This window comes from Marmota monax, unplaced genomic scaffold (genome assembly GCF_021218885.2).
Source record: "Marmota monax isolate L192 unplaced genomic scaffold, Marmota_monax_Labrador192_F-V1.1 WCK01_AAM20220418_F8-fsc00007, whole genome shotgun sequence".
In the NCBI taxonomy this organism is placed as follows: Eukaryota; Metazoa; Chordata; class Mammalia; order Rodentia; family Sciuridae; genus Marmota; species Marmota monax.
The window spans coordinates 22,126,812-22,151,068 of NW_026692781.1; the positions used below are offsets into that span (position 1 = coordinate 22,126,812).

At 33.1% G+C, this 24,257-nt stretch overlaps 1 protein-coding gene across 1 annotated transcript in view; it reads right to left on the bottom strand.

The window, feature by feature from the left end:
• The window catches only part of Col5a2 (collagen type V alpha 2 chain), a 133,281-nt gene that overhangs the window by 58,787 nt on the left and 50,237 nt on the right, over positions 1-24,257 (bottom strand). The window contains exons 2-5 of the mRNA XM_046447418.2: positions 8,740-8,967; positions 5,966-5,979; positions 2,262-2,294; positions 1,272-1,304 (exon numbers count right to left, since the gene is read on the bottom strand). Coding sequence (XP_046303374.1) covers positions 1,272-1,304; positions 2,262-2,294; positions 5,966-5,979; positions 8,740-8,967 — 308 coding nt within the window. The remainder of the gene's footprint in view (positions 1-1,271; positions 1,305-2,261; positions 2,295-5,965; positions 5,980-8,739; positions 8,968-24,257) is intronic.

The window sequence follows — 24,257 nt, forward strand, 5'->3', positions numbered from 1 at the left end:
ACATATATATACATATGTGTATATATAGGCACATATATACATATAATATATATACGTATATATATATATGTATATATATAATTTTAAATTTTTTAATTTGTATTTTTATTTTTTTGTGAGAGAGACAGGGTCTTGCTATGATGCCCAGCCTGGTTCCAAATGCCTGCATTGAACCAACTATCCTCCTGCCTCAGCCTACAAAGTATCCAAAATTATAAGTGTATGCCACCATGCCCAATTCAACAGTATGTCTAGAAGCAAAAGCTTTTGAAGAATTACAGAGGGTATGTTAAAGTTGTACTAATATTTTACTTAAAATATATGTGGGGGGTTGTTATCCACCTCGTTAACTCTAAACGGAAATAGTCTTGAATGCAAAATAAAAATGTTACTTTGATATATAATTAGTCAAATTCTGCAGCAATATTAATATATGATTTAAGTAGGTAAAAGTAGTCCACTCTGATCATGGTTCAACAATAGACATGTATGATCTGGTTTTGATGAACAAAGTCAATCTAAAATTAATAATGTAATAGTAGATTGTTTTGTCTTTCGCATAACTGATAAGCAACACTAACACATGAGAAGACATCAACTTCAACAATTTTGTAATTAAGTTATATCCTATGTATCATTCCTCACTGAGAAGGAATGCCTAAACTTGAAGATGGCTCAAGGCAAATCATTTCAAGAAACCAAATATCATTTTTTTACACGTGGATATTATATCTGTAAAGATTTCCAGTATCTTGATGAAAAGATACTTTTGATCTTTTCTTGGGCTGGTGCTGTATGGTATGATACCCTCTGATGATCCCGGACAGCAATAGTCAGCAACATGATCACAAGAGGAGCATCATATATCCCACAGCAAACTGCACCAAGCTGAGGTGTTCAGTAGGCCAATGTATTAAGTGCATTTTCAATTTATGATATTTTCTACATATGCATTATGCATTCATTGAGACATAATCCCTTGTACATTGATGAGCATCTGCACGGTAAAGACATTTAATAGTACTGTTGTTCACCAGGATATTGTCATTGTTACATCAAAAGATGATGATTATTTGTAGCTTGATTCCTTCTATATATGATGAGATCTTGTGGGACACAGAAGCTTAATAATTACTAAAAATACTGTTTGAGGTGATGAGTATAACAAGATCTGTCACATTTACCTTTGAAAAATAATTTGAATGTTAACAAAGATTTTCAGTATCTTGGAAAGCACAATAGTATCATATATACAGAAGGAAACTACTTACTGCAGGCCCAGGACGACCTCGTATGCCTGTTACCTAAACAATAAACAAGAAAATCTATAAACTTTATACCAAGATTCAGAAAAGTCAATAGTCACAGGAATAACCAAAAAAGGGCAAAAGCACCATGAATTCTATTTAAACAACTTGATGCTATCAATTGATACCATTTCCTCCTAGCTTTATCAGTTGAGATATTATCTCATTTAAATTCCAATATAGGGAGGCAGTACTGCTATAGTGATTAAGAGTTCCAGTGCCAGACCCATTTGCTGCATTCAAATCCTGACACAACTCCTTACCACCTGGTCTGACTTTGAATGATTACTTACCTTCTCAACACTTAAGTTTCCTTAAATGCATCTTAAACAAACATTTGTAGAACATTCAAAACCAAAAACAGTAAATACACATAAGTGCAAAAACGATTTAAATGATTATTTTTAGGCAATCTTTGTGAAAAATTATCAGATCTAAAAGAAAAGCAAAAATGCAAACACTGCCAAATAAATCAATGTGTATAATTTCATGTCCTGACATATTATAACACCTTTAAAATTAGTAAGAATGGTGATTAAAGAACTTTTATCCTACTTGATAATATATGTTTTGATCATCAATAAGTAAAGAAATGGAAAGAATTATTGCATAAAATGCGATTTCAATCAGGATCAAAACATCACATATTTCCCAAAGTGTGGAACTATAGTAATAATAATATTAAACTATTATAGTAATACTAATATTAACTATCAATGTATATCTATCTTCATGCAATATACTGAATTGTACAAAACTATATTTTTGTACCTTTTGTCATAGAATTATAAAAGGTAAATACAGATCATTAAATATTGCATTAATTCATCTCTTTTGGCTTGCTTGTGTAATACTAAAAGTTTAGTTATAAAACAATTTCCTTTTTGAGAGGAATAAATTATATACAACTATATTATAGTTATATTTGAAAACAATGTATATACGTATACTTACAACAGGCACTAATCCTGGTTCTCCTTTTTGACCCTAAGAAGTGGGGAGAAAAATTTCAGTCAGTACACTATAATGTCTTATTGGGTATGAGTATGTAATATCAGAATAAGCCATACGAACATTCTGGATTTCTAAGAAATGTAAAACATGACATGAGAAAAGAAAATGAACAATCTATATTTCGGATATTTAGTCAGACATTATTCATGAAACTAATTACTACTCATCTGAAGGACATGAAAAAAAAATAATACAACATGTTTGAAAGATATAAAGTTGGTTCCCTTCAGTTTTTACCAGGATCAAATCCAAAGAATCAAAGAGAGCAAGAAATAACTGTGATGAAAAATGTTAAAAAAAAAAGGACCATTGAACAAACTACTCAAATATTAAAGATTCACAGGAAAATACAGAAATGTTTGTATACTTGAATTTCACTCTCTTAGTGTATAACATATGTATGGTTTCCAGTAACTTGTGAGATGCTACTCCTGAGCCACTTGCTTTCCTTTTGTAGAACTCATGGAAAAATATTAAAAATAACAAGAGAAAAAGTGTGCTAACTTGATAAAAATAAAAGTGCAAAAGTGCAGTTATGAAAACATCAATCAAATAAGAAAATAAAAATAACATGGGACTATCATAACTTGAACTACATAAAGTCAAGTCAGTTTATTTGCTCTCAGAACAAAGGTAGCAAAAATAACAGAGATGGAATTTCTTTTGATTCCTAGAACTTCAGAATTTCAAAATTTGTACACACATTGCATGATATCAGACACACAGGTTGAATAATATTGGATGAGTTATACCTTTATATTCAATTTTATCACATATTAAGTCATATTATTTATTTCAGGAGTTGTCTTCAAAGAGATTTTATAGCTGGGCACAGTGAAGCACACCTATAATCCCAAGGGCTCAGGAGACTGAGGCAGGAGGATCACAAGTTCAAAGTCATCCTCAGCAAAAGCAAGGTACTAAGCAACTCAGTGAGACCCTGTCTCTAAATAAAATACACAATAGGGCTGAGGATGTGGCTCAATGGTCGAGTGCCCATGAGTTCAATCTCCCATAACCCACTCCCCACAAAAAAAGAGATTTTATTCTCCTGAAGGCCAGTATTTTGTCTAAGTTTATTCTAAATTTTCAGTCTGGCACATAGAAGTTCTCTATGAAATAATTTCTTTCATCGGACAATTGGGGAGAGTGCATGCATATGAATTAAACAATTACACATCCAAAATGTAGTGAATGAGCTCTAGTGTGTTTAATTTCTTCCTTTCACATGTTATTCTTTTGTCTAATTAAAATTTATATGTGTTCATAAAAGGGAATTTTTGAAAGTAGAGAAAATATATAGTAAAAACTATCCTCCTCAATACCCAGGAGATAACGACTGTTAACATCCTGGGATTCCATATATATAGCAAAAGATTTATTTGAAATGATGAATCATTTTGGTTTGCTTAGAAAGGGTACATATAATTTGTATTCACTGAATGAAGAACTTCATGAGAACAATATTGAAAAAAAAAATGTTCCTTCTAGAATAAGTCTAGAAAAACAACTACAAAGAGGGGGAAAAAAATGATTTCACCAAAGTGAGAGAAGTGGAATAGCCTGAGAAGATAGTGGTAAAATTTCCATTCTAAGAAACCCACAAGCAAATTACAGATTTTACTCTTGCTTTGTATTTAGGTTATGAAATTTTCTGATACATGTTTTAAGTAAACAGTAGGCTTTTTGATATATTACATAAGCATTCCATTGTTCCATAATAACATTAAGTTCTCAATTACCAATTTTTGATAATAAACTTCCCAATGATTGCATGAACTTCTTGTTTTGGATATAAGCCACAAGATATAAATATTAATTTTCACTGTTTTTATTAATATGGGTTTTGAATACATTATTTTATTTGAAATGAGGATTTGTCTAAAGTTTTACAGAATTTGATTTTCAGATTCACTGAGAAACAAAAAGTTTACTCAGATTTCAGATGAGAATTATAGTTACTGATCAACTAATAACATGGAGATATATTTCATAATTGTCATAGGATGTCTTCACCACAGAGGCAGAAACAGTGTTTTTCTTCCCACTGTTACATCATCTGTATTATTTGCCTCATAAAAAGACATTTTAAAAGGCTCGGTAATTGGGATTAACTTGAATGAGTGAATAAGAATCATAAGTAAAAAATCAATATGGATATAAACCAAGAACACACTGAATTTTTATAGCATTGCTCAGCTTTGCTGTTTCTGATCACACCTGATAAATGGAATCAGGCAAGCCAAATAGTGGCACATATTGTGAGTACGGTGAATGACAGCTACTTTGAGCATATCCTTCACCCAGCTGTCCCACACTGCTTTTAGAGAAGGGTGTGGATGACACAGCCTACCAGATGTCTCTCAGTAAGTTGGGTAATTTCTAACCAAACAGTTAGTAATTACAGGCAGTTCTTACTTTGTTATTATTTTCTTTTTGCTATTTCATAGATCAATCTATCTACGTGTCATTTATCTTTCCATCTATCTATTTAGTTTGCTTAAATCCCATGTCAATCTTTTAAGTTTCAATTTATTCTAGCTTTCATATATAAAATAGAGTAAGTATAGGTATTCTCTCTTCTATGATAAATATTCAAATAAATATAACTTTACTTGTATTTACTTTACTTGTAATATACTTTTATGGTATTTCTCTCTGAACTAAAAAGTGCCAAGTTGTCTGGCCTATGCCCCAGACAATATCATTCTCATTTATCATGAAGCTATAGCATTACTTTATCTGATTATCTGATAAAGCACTTTAAGTTCCATTCTGTGCAAAAGTAAATAAGATATAAATCAGCTTGTCATCTGTCTGATATCTGCCATGAAAATTGGAGTCATTGCTCATTTATACATTCTTGATCTCTGGGGCAATCATATTTGGATAAGACTGAAGCAAATACCACAACTTTTTAAGAAAACTAGGGAGCTAAGAGCAGAGACAAGGGAAAAGGAACTTGATGAGATTGTGTCCTGATGACCAGTAGCCATGCTGGTCCGCTGTACCAGGGTCATGAGTGTCTCCCACCTTGGTCTTCATGACCATGAAGCTCCTCTCCAGGATTAGAGTTTAACCTCCCTGAAGGCAGCAAAGGCAGAAGAGAGTAAGCTATGTATTTTGGTAAATTTTTCATCTTCTTAAACATTTTTTTTTTCAACTTCTCAAATTTTTCAAACTTCTCAAATTTTTCAGCTTCTCAACTTTCCAAACCATGAAAAAGGAGCCACAACTCCACCAAAGTTGAACTAACATTCTTTATTCCTTCCTTTCTCTCGTCCTCCTGTTCTTCCTTCCTCTCTTCCATCAAATGTGTATTGGGCTTCTCATGTGTGTAAAACATACACTAAGAAAAGTGATAAGTACAAGAAGTACAAAGCTTGATAAAACACGTTCTCAGTGCCTGTGGAGTTCACAACTTTCTGGCAGAAACAGATATAAGAACAAAAACTAACTATAACAGAATCATTTGTAGCCTATAAGCATAGTAGCTGGACTGTGCTCATTTATTTTTCACAATGAATTTGCATGGTTCTTTGTACATTACAAAAGGTTTTCACCCATTTCTGAGCACAGTTCTATGTGGATAGTAGTAGAAAGAATTCTGCATATAAAAAAGAAACATGCAGAGTAAAACTCACCTTTCTTCCTCTGCCTATAAAAAGAAAAGAATAAACACATTATTTTGTGGAGAAACAATCGTTGAGAACATGCTAAATATTTAATAGGATTTTTGTGCACTCACAATTTAATGTAAACGAATTGTCCTATTACCAGGAAGCAGAACTCAAAAATTGTTATGAATCAGTATTTCCAACAAAAGCAAAATAATGCATCCTCTTTCTGACATGATGTTGATATTCTTCACATCATTTATATGACATTTAAAGTTAATTGAATTAGAAAATTCCTTATAAGGTTATTAGGAATTATTTATAATCAATGTTCTCTATTGTTTTCAGCCTATTTAATGAATAAAGTTTTTCATTCATGTTTGAAACACAAACATGTATTAAAAGTGTCCAGTTACACAATGAAAAACCATCTGTTCCATCATCTCTATTTCTCTTTTGCCCTCCATTAGAAGTCACTTTTTTTAGCATATTGTTTTCAAGTTTCTTCTCACATATATAAAAATTTCTTCTTCCTATTTTTCAATACTGTCTTTCACTTGTCTGTATATCTCATAGCTATTTAAATATTAGAGAACTCTGCAGATAAATAAATGGTTTCCTTGTTTTTTATCAAAAATATTTCAGGGTTCCATTGTGTAAACATAATAGAATCTATTAAACTGACATTCCCTTTTTATGTCATGTTGGATATGTGTGTTGTTTCTAGTCTTTTGATAATTTATTACTTAACTAGGACAGTTTGAAGTGTGAAGGTGAGAGTTATTATTTACTATTTACTATGCCAGTAATGTTGGTGCAATCTGGGGTTTTCACAGGCAAGCTTGGATAGACAGTCTTTCTATTATAAATAATGCTATAACAAATAATGGTTATATACATGGCTACATGCAAGTATATTTGTAGGATAAACTCCCTAATGCCCTTTTGAGTCCAAGAGTATAAGCCTTTATAATTAGATATATTACCAATATTCCTTTCATAGAGGTTGACCACTTTGTACTCCCACAATCAATGCACATATTTTCCCACAGGCATTATGTAATGTGCAAGCAAACATACTGATTTTGGTTAATCTGATATGTGAAATATGATAACTCAGTACATTTTTAATTTACAATTATTTGATTATAAGAAATTTTGAATGTTGTTATATTGAAGGACCATTGCATAAAATTGTTAGTTATCTTCCTGACCTATGTTTATGGGTTTTTTTTTTCTTTTTTTAATTTGAGTGTTGGGGATCAAACTCAAGGCCTCACATATTCTAAGCAAGTTCTTCTGCTAAGCTACATCCCCAAGCCCCTCTTGTTCTACTTTTAAAACACCCTGAGGCTGAAGATATATCCAGGGGAAAATACCATTGATATTTTAATTATTTATATCTAGAATTTCTTTATATGTAAAGTACATTCTTCAGCTTGTCTATGGTATCACATTTACCAGTGTGTTCTTGTTCTCATAGATTTAACTGAACTCAATTTCCTTTTTACTCATAGTTTATTTATATAAAACTGTTTTCATCATTTATCTTAGAACTCATTACACTTTTCCAGACCAGCTATTCTTAGGAAGTTGTATCTTTTCTGACTTCTGATGTTTCCCACCATCATCCTCACTAGTAAGGGGGGACTTATCACTTACCCCACAGGTTTACTTCATTTATGGGCTTGTTTGAAGACTGTATATGCTTCAGGTAGCCCATATATGTCTTTTTTAAAATTCTTCCTATAATTTATTTTATCACAGTACTGAAAACTGAATTTAGGTATTTGTTCGAGGTACATTGTTACTATTGAATGATAACCAAGAGGAGAAGAGATAAATGTAATATCAATCTTACCTAGTTCATGAAAAGACAAATATGAACTTATTTTCCTTATGTGCAAATCTTCTTAACATATGTATTATTAATCAAATACATACTGTCTGCTAGACACATATACTTTTTCTTCAAAAATGTTTTTAAAACCAGCAATTTATATTGTTCTTTTCTTTTAGAAATCCATTCCATTCTCTTGGCAACATAAAAAAAGCAGGTTCATTTATGAGTCAATATAACAGAAGTACTCTGGCAAAAATTCATTATCGTACAATAGTAACAATGTACCTTGAACAAACACCTAAATTATATTAGGAATACTTATTCTATGTCCTATAGAAGCACTGGTACCTAGGAAGATAAATGTGTTTTTTTAGATCTCTTTTTGGGCACGAAAAGATTTTGCAGAAAACCAAACACTTGCCAAGTGCAGTGGCACATGGCTCTTGGTAATCCCAGCCTCTTAGAAGGCTGAGGCAGGAGGATCATGAGTTAAAGCCAGCCTCAGCAATTTAGCAAGGCCCTAAGCAACTTAGCAAGACCCTGTCTCTAAATAAAATATTAAAAAAGGGCTTAGTGGTTGAGCATCCTGGGTTCAATTCCCACCCCCCCCCAAAAAAAAAAGAAAGAAAGAAATAAAAAAGAAAACACTTTCTTGGAGGCATCCATTGTGGATATAGTAACAAATGTCTATCTTAAGAGGTACAAGGAATTCTTAATTTGGACATAATCACTCAAAATTCAGCAAAAGAATTCATCTGCATATTTACAAAGACAGGAAATTACTGTCTGCTTCTACATAATATGAAGGTAAGCAGGTAGGCAAGAAAAATCATAAACCCCAGGGTTACTGTAAAAATTACTTTATTCTCTTGGATTGTTGAACCCTGAGAGCAAAGAACATTGAAACTAGAAAGATGACTCATGGACCCGATGCTCAGCTGGCCCTGAGAATTCTTACCAATATTGGTGTTTCCACCTCCAGATACCCCTGGACAGATAGGACAGCACTCCCCAGGGGGAGTCACAGCATCAGCACAAGGGAGATCTTCCTCACACTCTATCTTGTCACAGAGAATGGCTCCTCTGTCACAGACACAGATATCACAAGGAGCAGGCTTCCAAATGTCCTTGTTTAAGTATATATGGCCATTTTGATTGCAGGTCTCTTCATAACCACCTTCATCATCTAAAGTAAAAAGAAAAAAAAAAGGAGGTTAGTAATCTGAAATTTGGGAATTTGGGAAATGTTTTTGATTGATGAGTCATTTGGGGCATTCTAAAAAATTCTGAGCTAAGAAGTAACCTCCCAAGGAGACAAAACAGAGAAAACTTATTCTACCTAGCAGTTACATCCAATAGTATAATTCATCATCTAATAATGATAATACTTACATCCTCTGATGATAGGGGAAGAAAAAAAATGATCCAAACAAGTTATACTTCTTAACCACATAATGCTTCCTACAAGATTGTATTTTTAATGATTTAAATGATAAATATTAGATTAATGAAGAGGGATAAAAGCAAACCACTTGAAAAGGGAGATAAAAAATAATATTTCAAAAGAGAATATAAAATTTTCTTTTCTGGTGAACTCTATATGACCTTCGACTTACTAGAAATTTTAGATTAGTAAACTCTAGATCAAGAGACAGTATGTATGCATGGACCAAGGAGGAAAATTCCAAGAAAGATGTATAGGCTTATTAATATTATTTCAAACATAAAGTGAAAAAAAAGATAATCACTTCCTAGTTCATGGACTAGATTTCCATTAATCTGCCTAAACAAAAGGTACTTACTAAATTGTAACAGAAATGCAAAATTAATACAGATAATGAATCAATAATCTTTGCATTGAAATTAACTAAGGAAAGTTATAACCAAAACAACATAGGGTGTTATTACATAATATCTGCCAAATACTTTTCCATATTGAAATAAAAGTTAAAGAAAGATTAGGAAATATATATATATATATATACATGTGCATTCATAGTAGTAATAGTTCTGTTATACATTTAATATCCAGTAAACATATACTTTATATCTTTAACTTTGTGATTTTTAAAAGAAACCAAATAGTAGTATTTTAACACATAAAGTTGATCGTATCATCCTTGCTTACATCATTCAGGAGCTTCCCATCTACTTAAATTCAAAAATCTTCTATTAAGGCAAAGGTTTTCCTTTCCTGCCCTTGCACAAATTGATCTGTTGCCTAGTACTGTTTATTTCTTTTATCCAAGGCTCTCATGGCCAGCTGTCATGCCTTGCTTATCACCTTTCCCCAAAATACTTCCTGACTACCCAATAAGAATTTCGTTACTGCATCAATATGATTCCTCCTAACTCTTTAATGCATTCATTCAGCTACTCATTGGTTTCTTACAATTAGAATGATCTAAATTATTTTCACTTTATTTCCTTATGTCCTCCACTAGATAATAAACACCATACAGTTGTGGACCAGGAGTACCTTGTTCCTCATAGCATTTCCAATGCTTAGCACTACATCTTTAGAAGAACCTCCACTCAACATTTCTCAAATGGAAATGGAGGGAGGGAATCTAAATAATGGCTCAATAACTTTTTTATAATCAAGCTTTTGTTTTATTTTTGTGTTTTTTTAACTTATTGGTTCTTTTTAGTTATGTATGACAATAGAATCCATTTTAATATGATTATACAAGTATGGAATATATCTTATCTAGTTAGAATTCCATTCTTATAAATGTACATGATGGTGGGATTCAATGTGTAAGTTTTTATATATGTACATAGGAAAATTGTGGCAGTGGAATGAACCTGACATAATGGTTTGCTAACTTAATCTCACAGTATTAACTTTGGACTGTGAAAAAATAAAATTTAAATGTATATTCATAATTAATTTTTGAAAGGTATCATTTGTAATATAAATATACTCAAATGATAATGCAGAACTAAATGAAAATTACTTAAGGTTAGGATAGCCATGTTAACCCAAGAACATACCTATACAATTTGTATTTATCAATTATATTTATCAACAAAACCAGTAAAACATTTTTCTCAGTGCTTTATGGAATACTTCGCTTCATATATTTGTTCTATCATGAGAGATATTTGGCAAATGAAAATCATTTCAAAGCACTACATATTTACAGTTTGCAAGCTATTTTATAAGAAGGATGTTCTTTCTAATATGTTTCATCATTATCAGAAGACTTTTACCACGTGGTAAACAGTTAAAAACAAAATATTCACAATGCTATCAGAAGCATCAAAACCAAGAGGAAAAGAGGACTCATGTTTTTATGTGCTTTTCTGTAAGGTTATTGTGAAAATCAGTGAGAAATGTAAATATCAAATAAGTAGCATGATGATTAGATGAATAATCATTTTAAAACAATGTAGCTCTGTGACAAATATTTCCAAAAACTTGACCTGCATTAAAAAAAAAGCGGGCAGGATGGCAGGGTTACATCCATAGTTCTTTGAACAGTTATAATTAGGCAAATAAGAAATAAATTAAAATAACTTTGCTCATTCAGCTTTATGATTGAGAAAGACATATTGATTTACAAGTGTTAAATACCACAGTCTGAAAAATGTGAAACACTGTAAGCACAGTTAGCTTGTTCCTCCCTTCCACACCTTGGGTGGCAACAGGTGTGGGAAAAGGGAATTAACATTCACACACATTTATGGAAAGATAAGTGAGTAAGTGTCTAGAAGTGAACATGCAAAATATTGAAAGCATATGCATTATGTCCTCAAAAATATGTATTACCATTGTGGAATGTAATGTGTGTAATATATATATATAAAATAGTAATATATGCCATGTATAATTTTGTGGAGTGTTACTTTTATTTATGTAATAAATAAAAATAATATAGAAATTATAATCTATTAATATTAATTGAGCAGAATTAACATATTTTTAAAATTATAATATAAAAATTTATTATTATAATAAAATGTAAGATCATTGGAGACATATGTAGACACATGCTATATCACTGATGAAATACATATTGGGGATAGCGAATATACAAAACAAAAACATATGGCATGCAATAAGGTTGACAAGTAGATATCATTAAAGTGTGTGAGACACCTTTCAAGGAGTGGCTCAATGCTGTTCTTCTTGGCTCCTTCCAGGTTGAATTAAAAAGACACACTTTGTCAGTCCTGTGCTAACACATAGAAGGGCAGGTTCTTCCGGGAAATTTAGGACAAGGTGACCTCAACCCAAGGGGCAAAGAAATGGGTCACTATATTGCTTTCTTTAAATGGAAATGTTAAAATGTAGTTTTATAGTCTGATTCATCTCTTGTCTCTCTCCCCTGAGAATTTATAATTAAATTTAAGATGATGTGGAAATTTAGTTGGAATGCTTTTAAATGGAAAGGAGATGAAAAACCACATTCACTGCCTTCTCTTGACCCACACAAGAATCCACACACATCACAGAGGGCTTTAAAACTCATTGAACTCTCACTGTTCATGTCTGAATGAAAGACACATGCAGAGAAACAGTGGGTAGAAAATATAGGGTGTCCAGCAGTTTTCACAATTCCACATGGTAGTTTGTACCATATGATTAGATCATCCCCCTTCTGTTTTGTACATAGATATTTATTTAAATGAAAAGTAAAATAGAAAACAAAATTGTAGCCAATTTGTTGAAAAAAAATTGCAGTGAAGTTGTAGTGACATAATAATTCACATATTACTATTTCACAGTAAAATAAAAATAACTAAGAAAATTTTCACATAATTTTCTAAGAAATTCTGTCTTCTTGAGTCCTCTAACCAAATCATAAAATTAACCCAAGCTGACATCTGAAGCCTTGATCTGAGGCTGAAGTAAAAAATACACATGTATTTACTTAAAGTATTTGTGTAAACAAGTATTTCATACAGTACGAAAAAGAGCTCCAACATTGCAGTTTTTTCCTATTTGTATTTTTTGCTATTTCTGGCTAACTTTTTCAAAATTTAGAAGGATAGGTAGAAATCTGATAGTAGTTTCTCTATTTTGTACATTCTAGGTTTGTGTACTTGCAAATTTTATCTTTCAAGCTACAAGATTCTTTCCCCCTAACTGAACATTTCAACAAATTGAATCTATGATGACTTCATCTCTATGAAAGTCCTGGCACTGATACCCTAGAAGAGATATATTTCATCTGACTTCATTTTATTTGAAATCAACCCAATTGTCCTGTATGTTTCATATTCTCATAGATTTATCTTTCGTAAATCTTATGTGCTTTTAAATTTAATTAAAATTCAGTTCTTAATCACTAGATGGCAGACCAAATCCACCACCTTATTATAATAGACAATTGGAAAGGTCTCCAAATGGCTGCTTGCCAGCTATAGGCTACACCCTGCCTCTCCATGCCTTCCTATACAGTACTTTTTTGTGTGCAGAAAAGCCTGTATAGACATGGCCGCATTGAAACCTTTGGACTGACCCAGAGATAGGCAATTCTAAATCACATGGCTAAAGTTCTCACTTGCAGAAACTAAAGAAAATATTTGTACAGCTCTGATCATAGCACAATTATGCATTATGACTAAAGCATGGAAGCATCCCAAGTGCTATTAGCTTTTAAAAGTTAACTAAAATTCTTCCTTGCACACGTAACGTAAAGGGCTTGTGTGTTACAAGAATGTTAAATCTCTTACACATATGAGTGTGTATCCAAATTGTTTGCCCCTACTGGACTGTGAATTGCTTGGCATCCAGAGCAGTGCTAATCTCAGCAAGCTTTACACTTAGTGTCTTTGATAAATGCATTTGTATCTTCGATGAATGCATAAGGGAATGAAGGAAGAAAAATAACTAGTTCATCCATATGCTTATTTAAAAGATAGCACTTTTAGCTGTCTTCCCTGAACTTCCTACAGAGGATTGCATTTAGGGCTCTCACTTAGAATGAAAAGGAAATGGGTCGCATGGTCTTTCTTGCCAAGGGTGTCTCTGATGTCCAGACCTCTGGGCAGCCAGAAAAGAGGAAGACTGTGTCAGTCATAACAGCTCATATTTTAAACAATCACCTTCCTGAGCCAGCTGACCTATGTCCCTTCTGGGGTTGTGAAGGTTTGGACTGACATTATTTAAAGCTTCCCTGACTGTGAAAGTCTTTGAACTGTCACAAAGGAGGTAGCAACAAAGCATCTCATGTATGACTCTGGACCAAGCCACAGTCCGCCTTCAACAATGCACAGGAAAACTCCAGCTGATGGGTGGGTTCCAGAGACTCCAAGGAAATCCCTCCCTTCCTTCAGCTCTGGAGCAGTACTGAGCTCCATAAGGGAAAAGCAATAAGGGAGAGCATTCATTTCTTCCTTTACAACCTAATGAACAAATGCCAATGATCCTGCCTCCATTATTTCTTTATGTAATCCTCAAACTTTTAAAAGTTAGGAACATATGAAGCAACCCGTTGAAGGGTTCAGCTACATACTTTGATAATTTCTTTCCTCCTGAACCTCAAGGTCTGTGGGATGGTAGGTGGGTAGTTGGATAGGGGGAAGGCCTAGGGAGGTTTTTGTTTTGTTTTGTTTAATCTCATGTTCTTCAATCTACTTGACAGTTTTACTTTCTAATGATCACCTCCATATGTAAGTCTATTTCCAAGCTACTTATCCAAATTATTACTGTTTTTTATGTTCTCCTTCTTTCATTGTACCAACTGAGTAAGAACAGGCATTCAATGATTATTTGAGTTGAAATAAATTTCTGCTCCAATAAGGGCAATCATATTACATTATAAAACAATTATAATAATTAACTTTTTGTTTGTTTGAGTGGTACTAGAAACTGAACCACAGAGCTGCATCCTAGCCCTTTTATTTTTTGTTTTGAAACAAGGTCTCTATGTTACTCAGGCTGGCCTCAAACTTGCTATCCTCCCACCTCAGCCTCCAAAATTGCTGGGATGATAGGCATGAGCTATAAAGTTAGACAATAACTTTTAAACATTTTCTTGAAATCCAAGAAAGTGAAAAGAAGACAAGTCACAAATATTCAGTGCAGCATTCACATAAAGCATGCTTAAATAAATTGTGAAGATGGTGGCTTCTTCAATGAAGCCATTAAATGCATTTCAATCTCATGTGCAAAGGCTTTTCAGTTAACCAGTAAAACTGCTGTTTTTACTTTACTTAAAATGGAAAATATAAAAAGGAAAAACTCATATTAGGGACTGCTTTGGTTTCTTTCCATGTACCACTGGGAAATCTAAATGTGGCCAAAATGTGAAACTAGAACTACAGATATTACTCATGCAATGCTCGTCTACAATTCTATCTGGAAGATTGAATTTCAAGCAGCTAATGCATTTGACATAGGTTTTTTTTTTTTTTTTTTTCCGAACACATGGCTCAAACTCCTGCATAGCTGCAAAAACACCACAAAGAAAACTGAGTCCACCTTCTATTCTATACACTAGAAATTTCAGTAGTAACAACTATAGCAAATCCTAGTCTCATGCTTAAATTTAATCCTCAAAGTCTAAGTTAGTGCATGTGCTATGACAAAGGCTGTGCCCCCCCCCTTAATACATAAACAATTTTGAGTTGTTTTGAATGAAGTTTGTCTATTTCATCTCTCTCCACCATGATATTCCTTGATATAAAAGGGAGAGCCAAAAACATGTCTAACTATTTCTCTTTTGAAGCATAGTCTCAAGGCTTCCATGGAGTCCAGAGATAAATTATGTAAGTAACATATCATTATATAATATCTACTTTATAGATTTTCTTCATCTCCTGTAAGTCTTAGCTGCAATGCTAGTCTCTCCATAGAGCTTACTTTGACAATCTTAGAAAAGGCAGCAAATTACCCCCCCCACACACACACACACAAAAAACACACATAACACTCTCAATCCAACAATTCTTAGTTTTTCCCCACCCCTCTCTTTTTTCTTGGTACAGGGATTGAACCCTGGAAAAGGGGTACTCAATCACTGAGCCACATTCTCAGCCCTTTTTGTGTTTTATTTAGAGACAGGGTCTTGCTGAGTTACTGAGACCGGCTTTGAATTCATAATCCTCCTGCCTCAGCCTTCAGGACCACTGGGATTACAGGTATGTACCACCACTCCCAGCTGTCGTTTTCTCCTTTTTTTCTTTTTATATAGTAGTTATCACTTTCAAACATACCGTATCATTTGATGTAGTATATTTATTGTTTGTCTCTTCATGAAGGAATCCTAACTCTGTAAGGGCAGATATAATTTACTGTTTTATTTCATTCATGTCCTGATATCCTAGAATAGTGTCAGAACTATAGTAGATACTCAAAAAATAGTTATTGAATTAATTTAGTGAATATTAGTTGTAGTTCAAGACATTTTAGGTGATACAGTTATTTTGTAAAGCTCTTTGGTGAATTAAAAATGGACTTCTATATCTAAAGCAAATTGTAATAATAAGGAAATGATTCGGACAAAATTGGATGCAAAATGATTTGCTTCAGACCTGAACTATTACATGGTTTTTAAAGAAAATCTTCCTTTTAGTTGCTTATTTGGATGAGAGTCATAACTACAGGAATATAAAATACATTGAATTGTGAGATTATGTATTAATATTACAGATATTTTATCCTAAGATGAACATATAGTTTTACTCATTTTTATAACTTAGAAGTACTACTGTGTTTTAAGATACTATTCAGTATGAAATACACACATCTCTATAAAATTAAACGGTTTTAAAGACAAGACATCATCAACTCTGTATCTTGTTATTTCTTCACAGTTTCATTTGCCTTCCCTTCTCATATTCCTTGTCAGATAAAACTGGGCCTCTAGGAAATAACTAGATATTGTAGTTAGCTTATTTCTTCCAATTTTCATTCTTTATTCACTTATTCTTTATTCACTGCCCTTACCCTTTAACAAATTGAAATTTCTTTTGCAATCAACTAAACATTCTACAGTTCTTAAAGGCTTTTTGATCCAATTCATTTCACTACTGAGGGTTCTGAAATATTTTCAAGGAAATTCCTAAAGAGAATTCAAAGGGCTGCCTCTTTCTTCACTATCTATCTGAAAATGCATGCTGGTAGTGGGGGATGGTGGTGGATATAGGGAGAGCAGGACTAGTATTTCCATCCAGAAGGTGTATTTGCTAATTTTATCCACCTGGATATATCTAGTGACCTCAACTAATACACAATTTTGTTCTGATCTACATAGATACAATTTAAATCTACTATGTAATTATTAAAACTTAGGTGGTATCAGTGAAGAATTGTTTTAGTCAGCTTTTTCACTGCTGAGACTAAACTGAACTGACAAGAACAATTTTAGACATGAAGGAAAAGTTTACTTGGCACTCACAGTGTCAGAGGTCTCATCGACAGATGGCCAACTCCATTGCTGTGGACCCAAGGTGAGGAGAACATCATGGCGAAAGGGTATGGTGAATGAAAGCATCTCAGAACATGGCATCAGGAAGCAGAGACAAAATATAAACCCCAAAGGCACGCCTCTAGTGACCCACCTCATCCAGTCACACCCTAGCTGCTCATAGTCACCACCCAGTTAATCCATTCAAGTGGATTAATTCACTGATGATAGGTTAAGGTTCTCATAACCCAATCATTTCACATCTTAACTTTCTTGCCTTGTTTCATACAATGAGCTTTTGGAGGATATCGCATATCTAAACCTTAACAAGAATGGAAAATAAAAATGGATTTGACCCTTCTTTCTGGCATTCCCATGTCACTTCCACAGAAGATTTCAGACTCAAAGTGAGACTATAATCATTCCAGAACCTAAGTCTATCTATCAATCTTCATATTCAATTTGTCCTTTATAAGGAATATTTATGATTCATAAAATCCAACTTATGACTTGTAGGTTTAAGACTTAATGTGTATCAATCTCAAAGTCAGCTGGATGTCATAGCAAAATTTGGTAAGAGAAAGAGAAATTGTTGCCTTCACTGGAAAATTATGTTAATAACTTTCTAGATGTACAGCAAAGTTCTTCATTGGGAAACTTCTGGGCTTATAGGGTGAACAAAAGACAAGAAAAGCAAAGGGGGAAGAGGAGGGGGAAGAGAGAGAGGGACAAGGGAAGGAGACTAGAAGACCAACAACTATGACATTTTCTTCCTTTATAATTCCACTTCATGGATGAAGATTTAGAAGTCTCTTTAGCAAACAACAGAATTAAACTAGAGATATTTTCTTATCCTATTATTTGATAGGAAAAATACAAACATTGAAATCCAAAGTTTTGACTATAATTTCATGTTCTTCTGAAGAGTTCTGTTTTCCTTAATAAATAAATGGAGACAAAATTAGAACTATTACAAAGATGAAATGTGAATATGCATAAATCTCATTAGAATTTCAAAAGCATCAGGTTATTAATAATTAATGTTATTCCTTTTAGGTTTTTTTAAATTTTGAATTTAGCCATTATCATTCAATTCATATTTTAATTTTGTAACTTTCTTTACATATGTATGGGATGATTTAGAGTTTACAAAACTTGTGATAATTTGTTTTATTCCAACTAGCTATAGAATGCTTACTTGTACTAACACAGTGGTTAGCAAGTAGTGACATCAGGAAAAATTACAGAATACTTGTTAAACTGAGGACAGAATAAAAGGACATATTAATTAGAATGTTTGCCAGTTAACTACTTATTACTAAATTAATAAAACAAAATTAATAAAGCAAAAGTATGGCTCAGTTCTCTACTTATTAACATATAGGAAAAGGCAAAATTCATGAGCCTTCATTTTTTGGGAAAAAGAAATGTTCAGGGATGTCACAAATAAATTTGCCATAAAGTCTTACTGCAAGTTAATCCCCCAAGATTGTCAATCTGCAAAAAGAAGTAGAAGCTTTGCTCAATTTATTTAGTCAATATTTATTTCTCCATCAGATTTTAGTATATACTTGTCTACTAAAAGAGCAAACTTTGGATCAGGCAATGAGCCATTAGGAGTCCATCTGTCTTGTCAGAAACAAACAATATACACAAAAGCTGCAAAGGTAATGAAACATTCTGATAAAAGAATAATTTTGTACACATGTGTATTTCAGTAGTACATTCTGGAAATTTTACATACACATTGCTATTCATAAACTCAATTCTTTCTTTTAAGCTGAACAAAAACAATTTTTTTTTTTTTTTTTTTTTTTTTTTTTTTACCATTCTGGAGACTGGAAATTCTAAGATTAGGCCAGATTGAGGGTCTAGTGTATTCAGGTATTCTGGCTTATAGACAACAACTTCTTGCTGTATCCCCATATGGTAGAAAGTGTAAACAAGTTTCTTTGCACATATTATATAAGGTAACTAATCTCATCCATGAGGACTGTGACTTCATGACCTGATCGCCTCCCCAAAGGCCCTGTTTTCCAATGCCATCACCTTGGGGATTGAGATTTCGTCATATGAATTTTTCCCCCCTTTTAAATTTGTTCTTTTTAGTTATACATGACAGTAGAATGTATTTTGACATATTTTACACACATGGAGTTTAAGTTCCCATTCTTGTAGTTGTACATAATGTGGAGTTACAGTGGTCATGTATTCATACATGAACATAGGGCAGTAATGTCCGATTCATTCTATCTTTCCTATTCACATCCCTCCTCCCTTCCCTTAATTCCCCTTTGTCTAATTCAGAGTGCTTCTATTCTTCCCTTACCACCACCCCCTGCCCCCACTTTATTGTGAGTTAGCATCTGCATATCAGAGAACATCCAGCCTTTGGTTTTAGGGGGATTGGCTTATTTCACTCATCATGAAAGTCTACAGTTCCATCCATTTACCAGCAAATGCCATAATTTCATTTCTCTTTATGGATGAGTAATATTCCATTGTGTGTGTGTGTGTATCACATTTTCTTTATCCATTTATCTGTCGAAGGGCACCTAGTTGGTTCCATAACTTAGCTATTGTGAGATAAGCTACTATAAACATTGATGTAGCCCCATCACTGTAGTATGATGATTCATAAATTCAATGGTATTTTCTCATTAACCTCTATGTCTGTTGGAGATTTTTGAATTACTGATCCCTTATCCTGAAAATCTTTCTTTGTGTTTTGAGAACTCTTTACTTATGGCTATTTATTTTCAGTAATTGCAACTAAGTCTTAAGAACACCAGTCTGGTGGGGAGGGTGCATGGAGTAGGAAAGATGGTGAAATTAGATGGATATTATCCTAGGTATATGTATGACTGCAGGTACGGTGTGACGCTACATAGTGTACAACCACTGAAATGAAAAGTTGTGCTGCAATTGTGTACAATGAATCAAAATGCATTCTGCTCATATATACCTAAAAAATAATTAATTTTTAAAAAAGAACACCAGTCTGAAGATTTCCTAAACTCCAAACAAAAACAATCTTCAATCATTTGGGGAATAAAGTTTTTTCATAAAAACAGATGTCAAATAAGTTAGGAGTGAAAGGAATACAGACTTCTGAATGACATTAAATTTTATTAAGACCTTGTCAGCGACTTAACTGTCCTTCAGTGTCCTTTTAATAATGGAACATATTTTCAAACCCTTAGGATCTGGACAGTTTGAGTACACAGCAGGGAGAAAGGAGAAATCTCCAAATGTACATCATCCAATGAACCCTCAGGATATAGCAGCTAGAATGTCTAAAACCACAGTACTGAGATCCCCTCTGTGGGTTTAGTTCTCTTTGGATGCTTTAGTCTTCCAATGCCTTCAGCATTAAGAATGTTTCCAAATTATAAAATAAATGCACTGACTTTTGAAACAGACATCAAAATAATATAATGCATGCATTTTGATGTCATTTTTTATTCAACAAATCCTTATTATCTGTTACCTTGCCAAGCACTGAGAACACAGAGCTAAGGTAATGAATTCCTCCCTACCTTTAGGAAGCTTAAAGACTGGCAAGGACTCCAGGGCAGTAGTTAGAACACTATTCTTCACATATAAAACTGGAGGTAAACCCAGGGTATTACAGAACTTAGGACAGGCATCTCCTCTGGCAAGAGTTGTGTGATTCAAGTTCTGTCATTTCCTTATTTTCTTTCTTTAATTTATTATTTTGAGTGTTACTCTTTTTTAACTGAGAAAATTAAAATCCAAAGTGATTTCTTCCAAAAACTCACTTCCAAGCTGTATAATATTGCTATCCTTGGCTCACTCCTAGTAACTGGCAATGGATTCCTTTTCACTGCCAAATAAGAAACAGGGTACTTCCTCAAACCCATGACTCCTATTTCAATTTCTTTACCATTTTTCCCCTTGCCTAAGGGAAAAACAACAGCACTTTTGTTTCTAAATCAACCAGTGTGTCCAGAGTAGGTGCTTTGGAAGTAGAGCAGTGTGGCCCGTCAGTCAGAGGACCAGCCAGCCTTACAGAAGCCAGGACAGCCATGCATAGCAAGAAAGGGAAGAATCATCTGTTGCTGATGACTAACTCTGGCTACACTAGGATAAACTATAAACGTATTTTTCCAAGTCCGGTTCCACTGCCATTTTTCAAGTTGAGGTACAGAATTCTGGATCATACTATGTTGACATTTTATTTATTTAGACAAAAAAATAATAATAATGTATAATGTCTTGTTTGAAAGAATCTGAGTTTCTTCCTTGGATGCTAGTTTATAATTTAGTAAATACTACTAATAATAAGGATATCAAATACCTACTTTTATATTTAGAAAATCCATTTATACCCATTTAGATACTACTTAAGTACTTATGAAGAGTCTACTTACTGTAGACTTGATTATGTCCCATGCCTGAGAGATTCTAAAGTAAAAGATGCGCAATGTACTCCAGAAGGGGTTTTATTGAGAAAATAAATGGGAAGTACTTAAATATTAGGCTTTTGACAAATATTCACTAATTTTTCCAAGTGTATTTTCTTTCCAGTTATTTCCCTAATGACTACAATTAGTAAAGGCAGAAAATAGTTTGTATAAAATACTAGGTTTGAGGATATAATAAATCTGAAAAGAGGAGATCACTATAAGCTGAAATTGTGGGCAGAGGGGTGAATGGAAGGAAGTGGGTTCTTGAGCAGGCCTTGGAAAAGATGAGGAATTTGAGATGAAGATGAGGAGACAGGGAAACCACATAAAAGAGGCAGGAGAGGATGGGAAACAGGTCATATAGGTAGGATTAGGAGGGGATGGTTTAACTTCAAGAAAAAGAGGCTATAGAATTCTTGTTTAAAATGATACCTCAGCCCATAGTAAGGTTTTTATGACTTGCCACCTGAAATTTGACTATTCTTTTGTCTGTGCCCTGATCTCATTTTTCCATACACTTAACAAAGTGCCTGTGACATTCTGTGACTCTTGTTTATTTACATGCAAACTCTACTGGGCTATACATTTATTCAAACAGAGAACATGCAAATTCTCTGTATATCATGTGTAGAATAATGCCAGATTCACTGGATGTAGAAGTCAACCGATAAATGTTTGTTGAATCGATGAATAAAGTTAATTAATATAATAATGTGTAAGTGGCTTTCTGAGACATAAAAAATGAAATTAATGACAGATTGGAAGCAAATGACACAAAAGACCACTAGTTGAAATGTTATACTGGATTTAAGACAAATAGTAATTCTAGGAATGAAGAGAAAGGGTAAACTCATGAAAAGATACATAGAAAATATACAGAAATTGATTAACAATGCAAGGGATAAGGTACTAGAAATTTTTTTAAATAATTTTGGAGTTTCAGGAATGAATGGGGGAAGTAATATTTATGTATTGAAGTGTGTTCCTCTAAAAAAGATACGTTGAACCTAAATCTCAGTATCTCTGAATGTGACCTCATTTGGAAATAAGGTCCTTAAAGATAAAATTAGTTTAGATGAGTTTATACTGAAGGCCCTTAATCCAATAAAGCTGGTGTGCTTATAGGCAAGGAAAGAAGAGACCCAGAAACCTATGTATACATTTTTGCCATTTTAAGCCACACAGTTTGTGACATTTATTATAGAAGAGCCCTAGAAGCCAATACAGATATCTAGAGCATAGGAGTATGGTCTGGAAATTAAATAAAATAAAAAGTTTTGGAAAATAAATAAATTTGTAAAAATTCTAAATACTATTTGAGACATTTCAGGTTGTACCTTAAGGAAAAAATTAATTAGAAATATTCATTGCTGCAATTTACTGTGTTCTGAGTTATATTGAATGCCTTCCAAAAATTTTAATCCTAATAACCACTCTGGGAAGACTGGGGGTCAACCAAGATCACAAAGAACATGATTGGCAGAGCCAATAGTTGAGCAGTCACACCCTCTTAACCCTTACACTCTTATCTTTGACAACCAGACATCTGCTTCAGAGAGAGATTAAAGGAAAAAGTGATCTTGCATAGATAAAATTTTAAAGTCACATACTGTGTAGATTTGAATAAGTAAATGTGATAAATTGACTAAAATAGCCCACATGAAAGATAAAGAGCAACAGTCTATATTGATTCCAAAGAGGGGGAGGGGACAGGTAAAACATGGCTTACTTTAGAAATAAGAAAAGGGATAGATTAAGATGAATTTTGCAATAATGAATTCATAATCAAAGAGAAGCAACTGAAACTTGAAATTAAGAATATGAATTCCATTCTTTCTATTCAGCTCCCAACTCTTAATGGTCAATATTTCATTTCCTGGTGCTTTGCTTGTGTAGCCACCAAATGTTACCATCCTAATATCCGGTAAAAATTCCCCTAGCTTTCCCGAGGCCTTGCAGGATATTGATGGAGGAAAACCATCTCCATGACATGAATAAACTTCCAGGCATTTTAATGAGAATGGTAGTAAGTGATTGCATATCAACTATTATTTTGTTCTTTTTTAGATTAGTTTATAGGGCACAGGAAATGAAATTTTCCCCAGAATATTTAGTTTACACTCTAATAAACATGACTTCCTTCATAGCAAACAATATATGTTATGTTCTCTATTTTATTTTAACTAAGCAGGTGATGCTGACAGCATCATTAAAGAAAATATTTTTTAAAATTGAACATTGAAAAATAGAATTTAAAGTAAATCATTGAAAGTACATTACATTCAAGTCTCCATTTTCTTTCATTTTTCTGAAGTCTGAACTAGTCTACAAAGTTCCCAACTGAATTTCCTTTGTTTTGTTTTTCAATTTAATCTTTACTACAAGATTTGAAAATAGAAACATTCTCCAAGGACCAAGCTACAGTTTTAGGGTTTTTTGTTTGTTTGTTTGTTTAATAACTGTCAGGTTAATCATAATCTAATTGACTGGTTATAAGGATTAGAAATAAAAAGAAAAATGGAATAAGTGTAATTGCACATTTTGTTTTATAATATTAAAAGATGGCATGTGATCTAATAAAAATCTTAATCTGATAATTTGAATATTGATATAATAGAAGATAATTGGGCAAATTTAAATGTTTTATGGTACCAGTGACTGAGTTCTCTAATGGAATTTTCTGG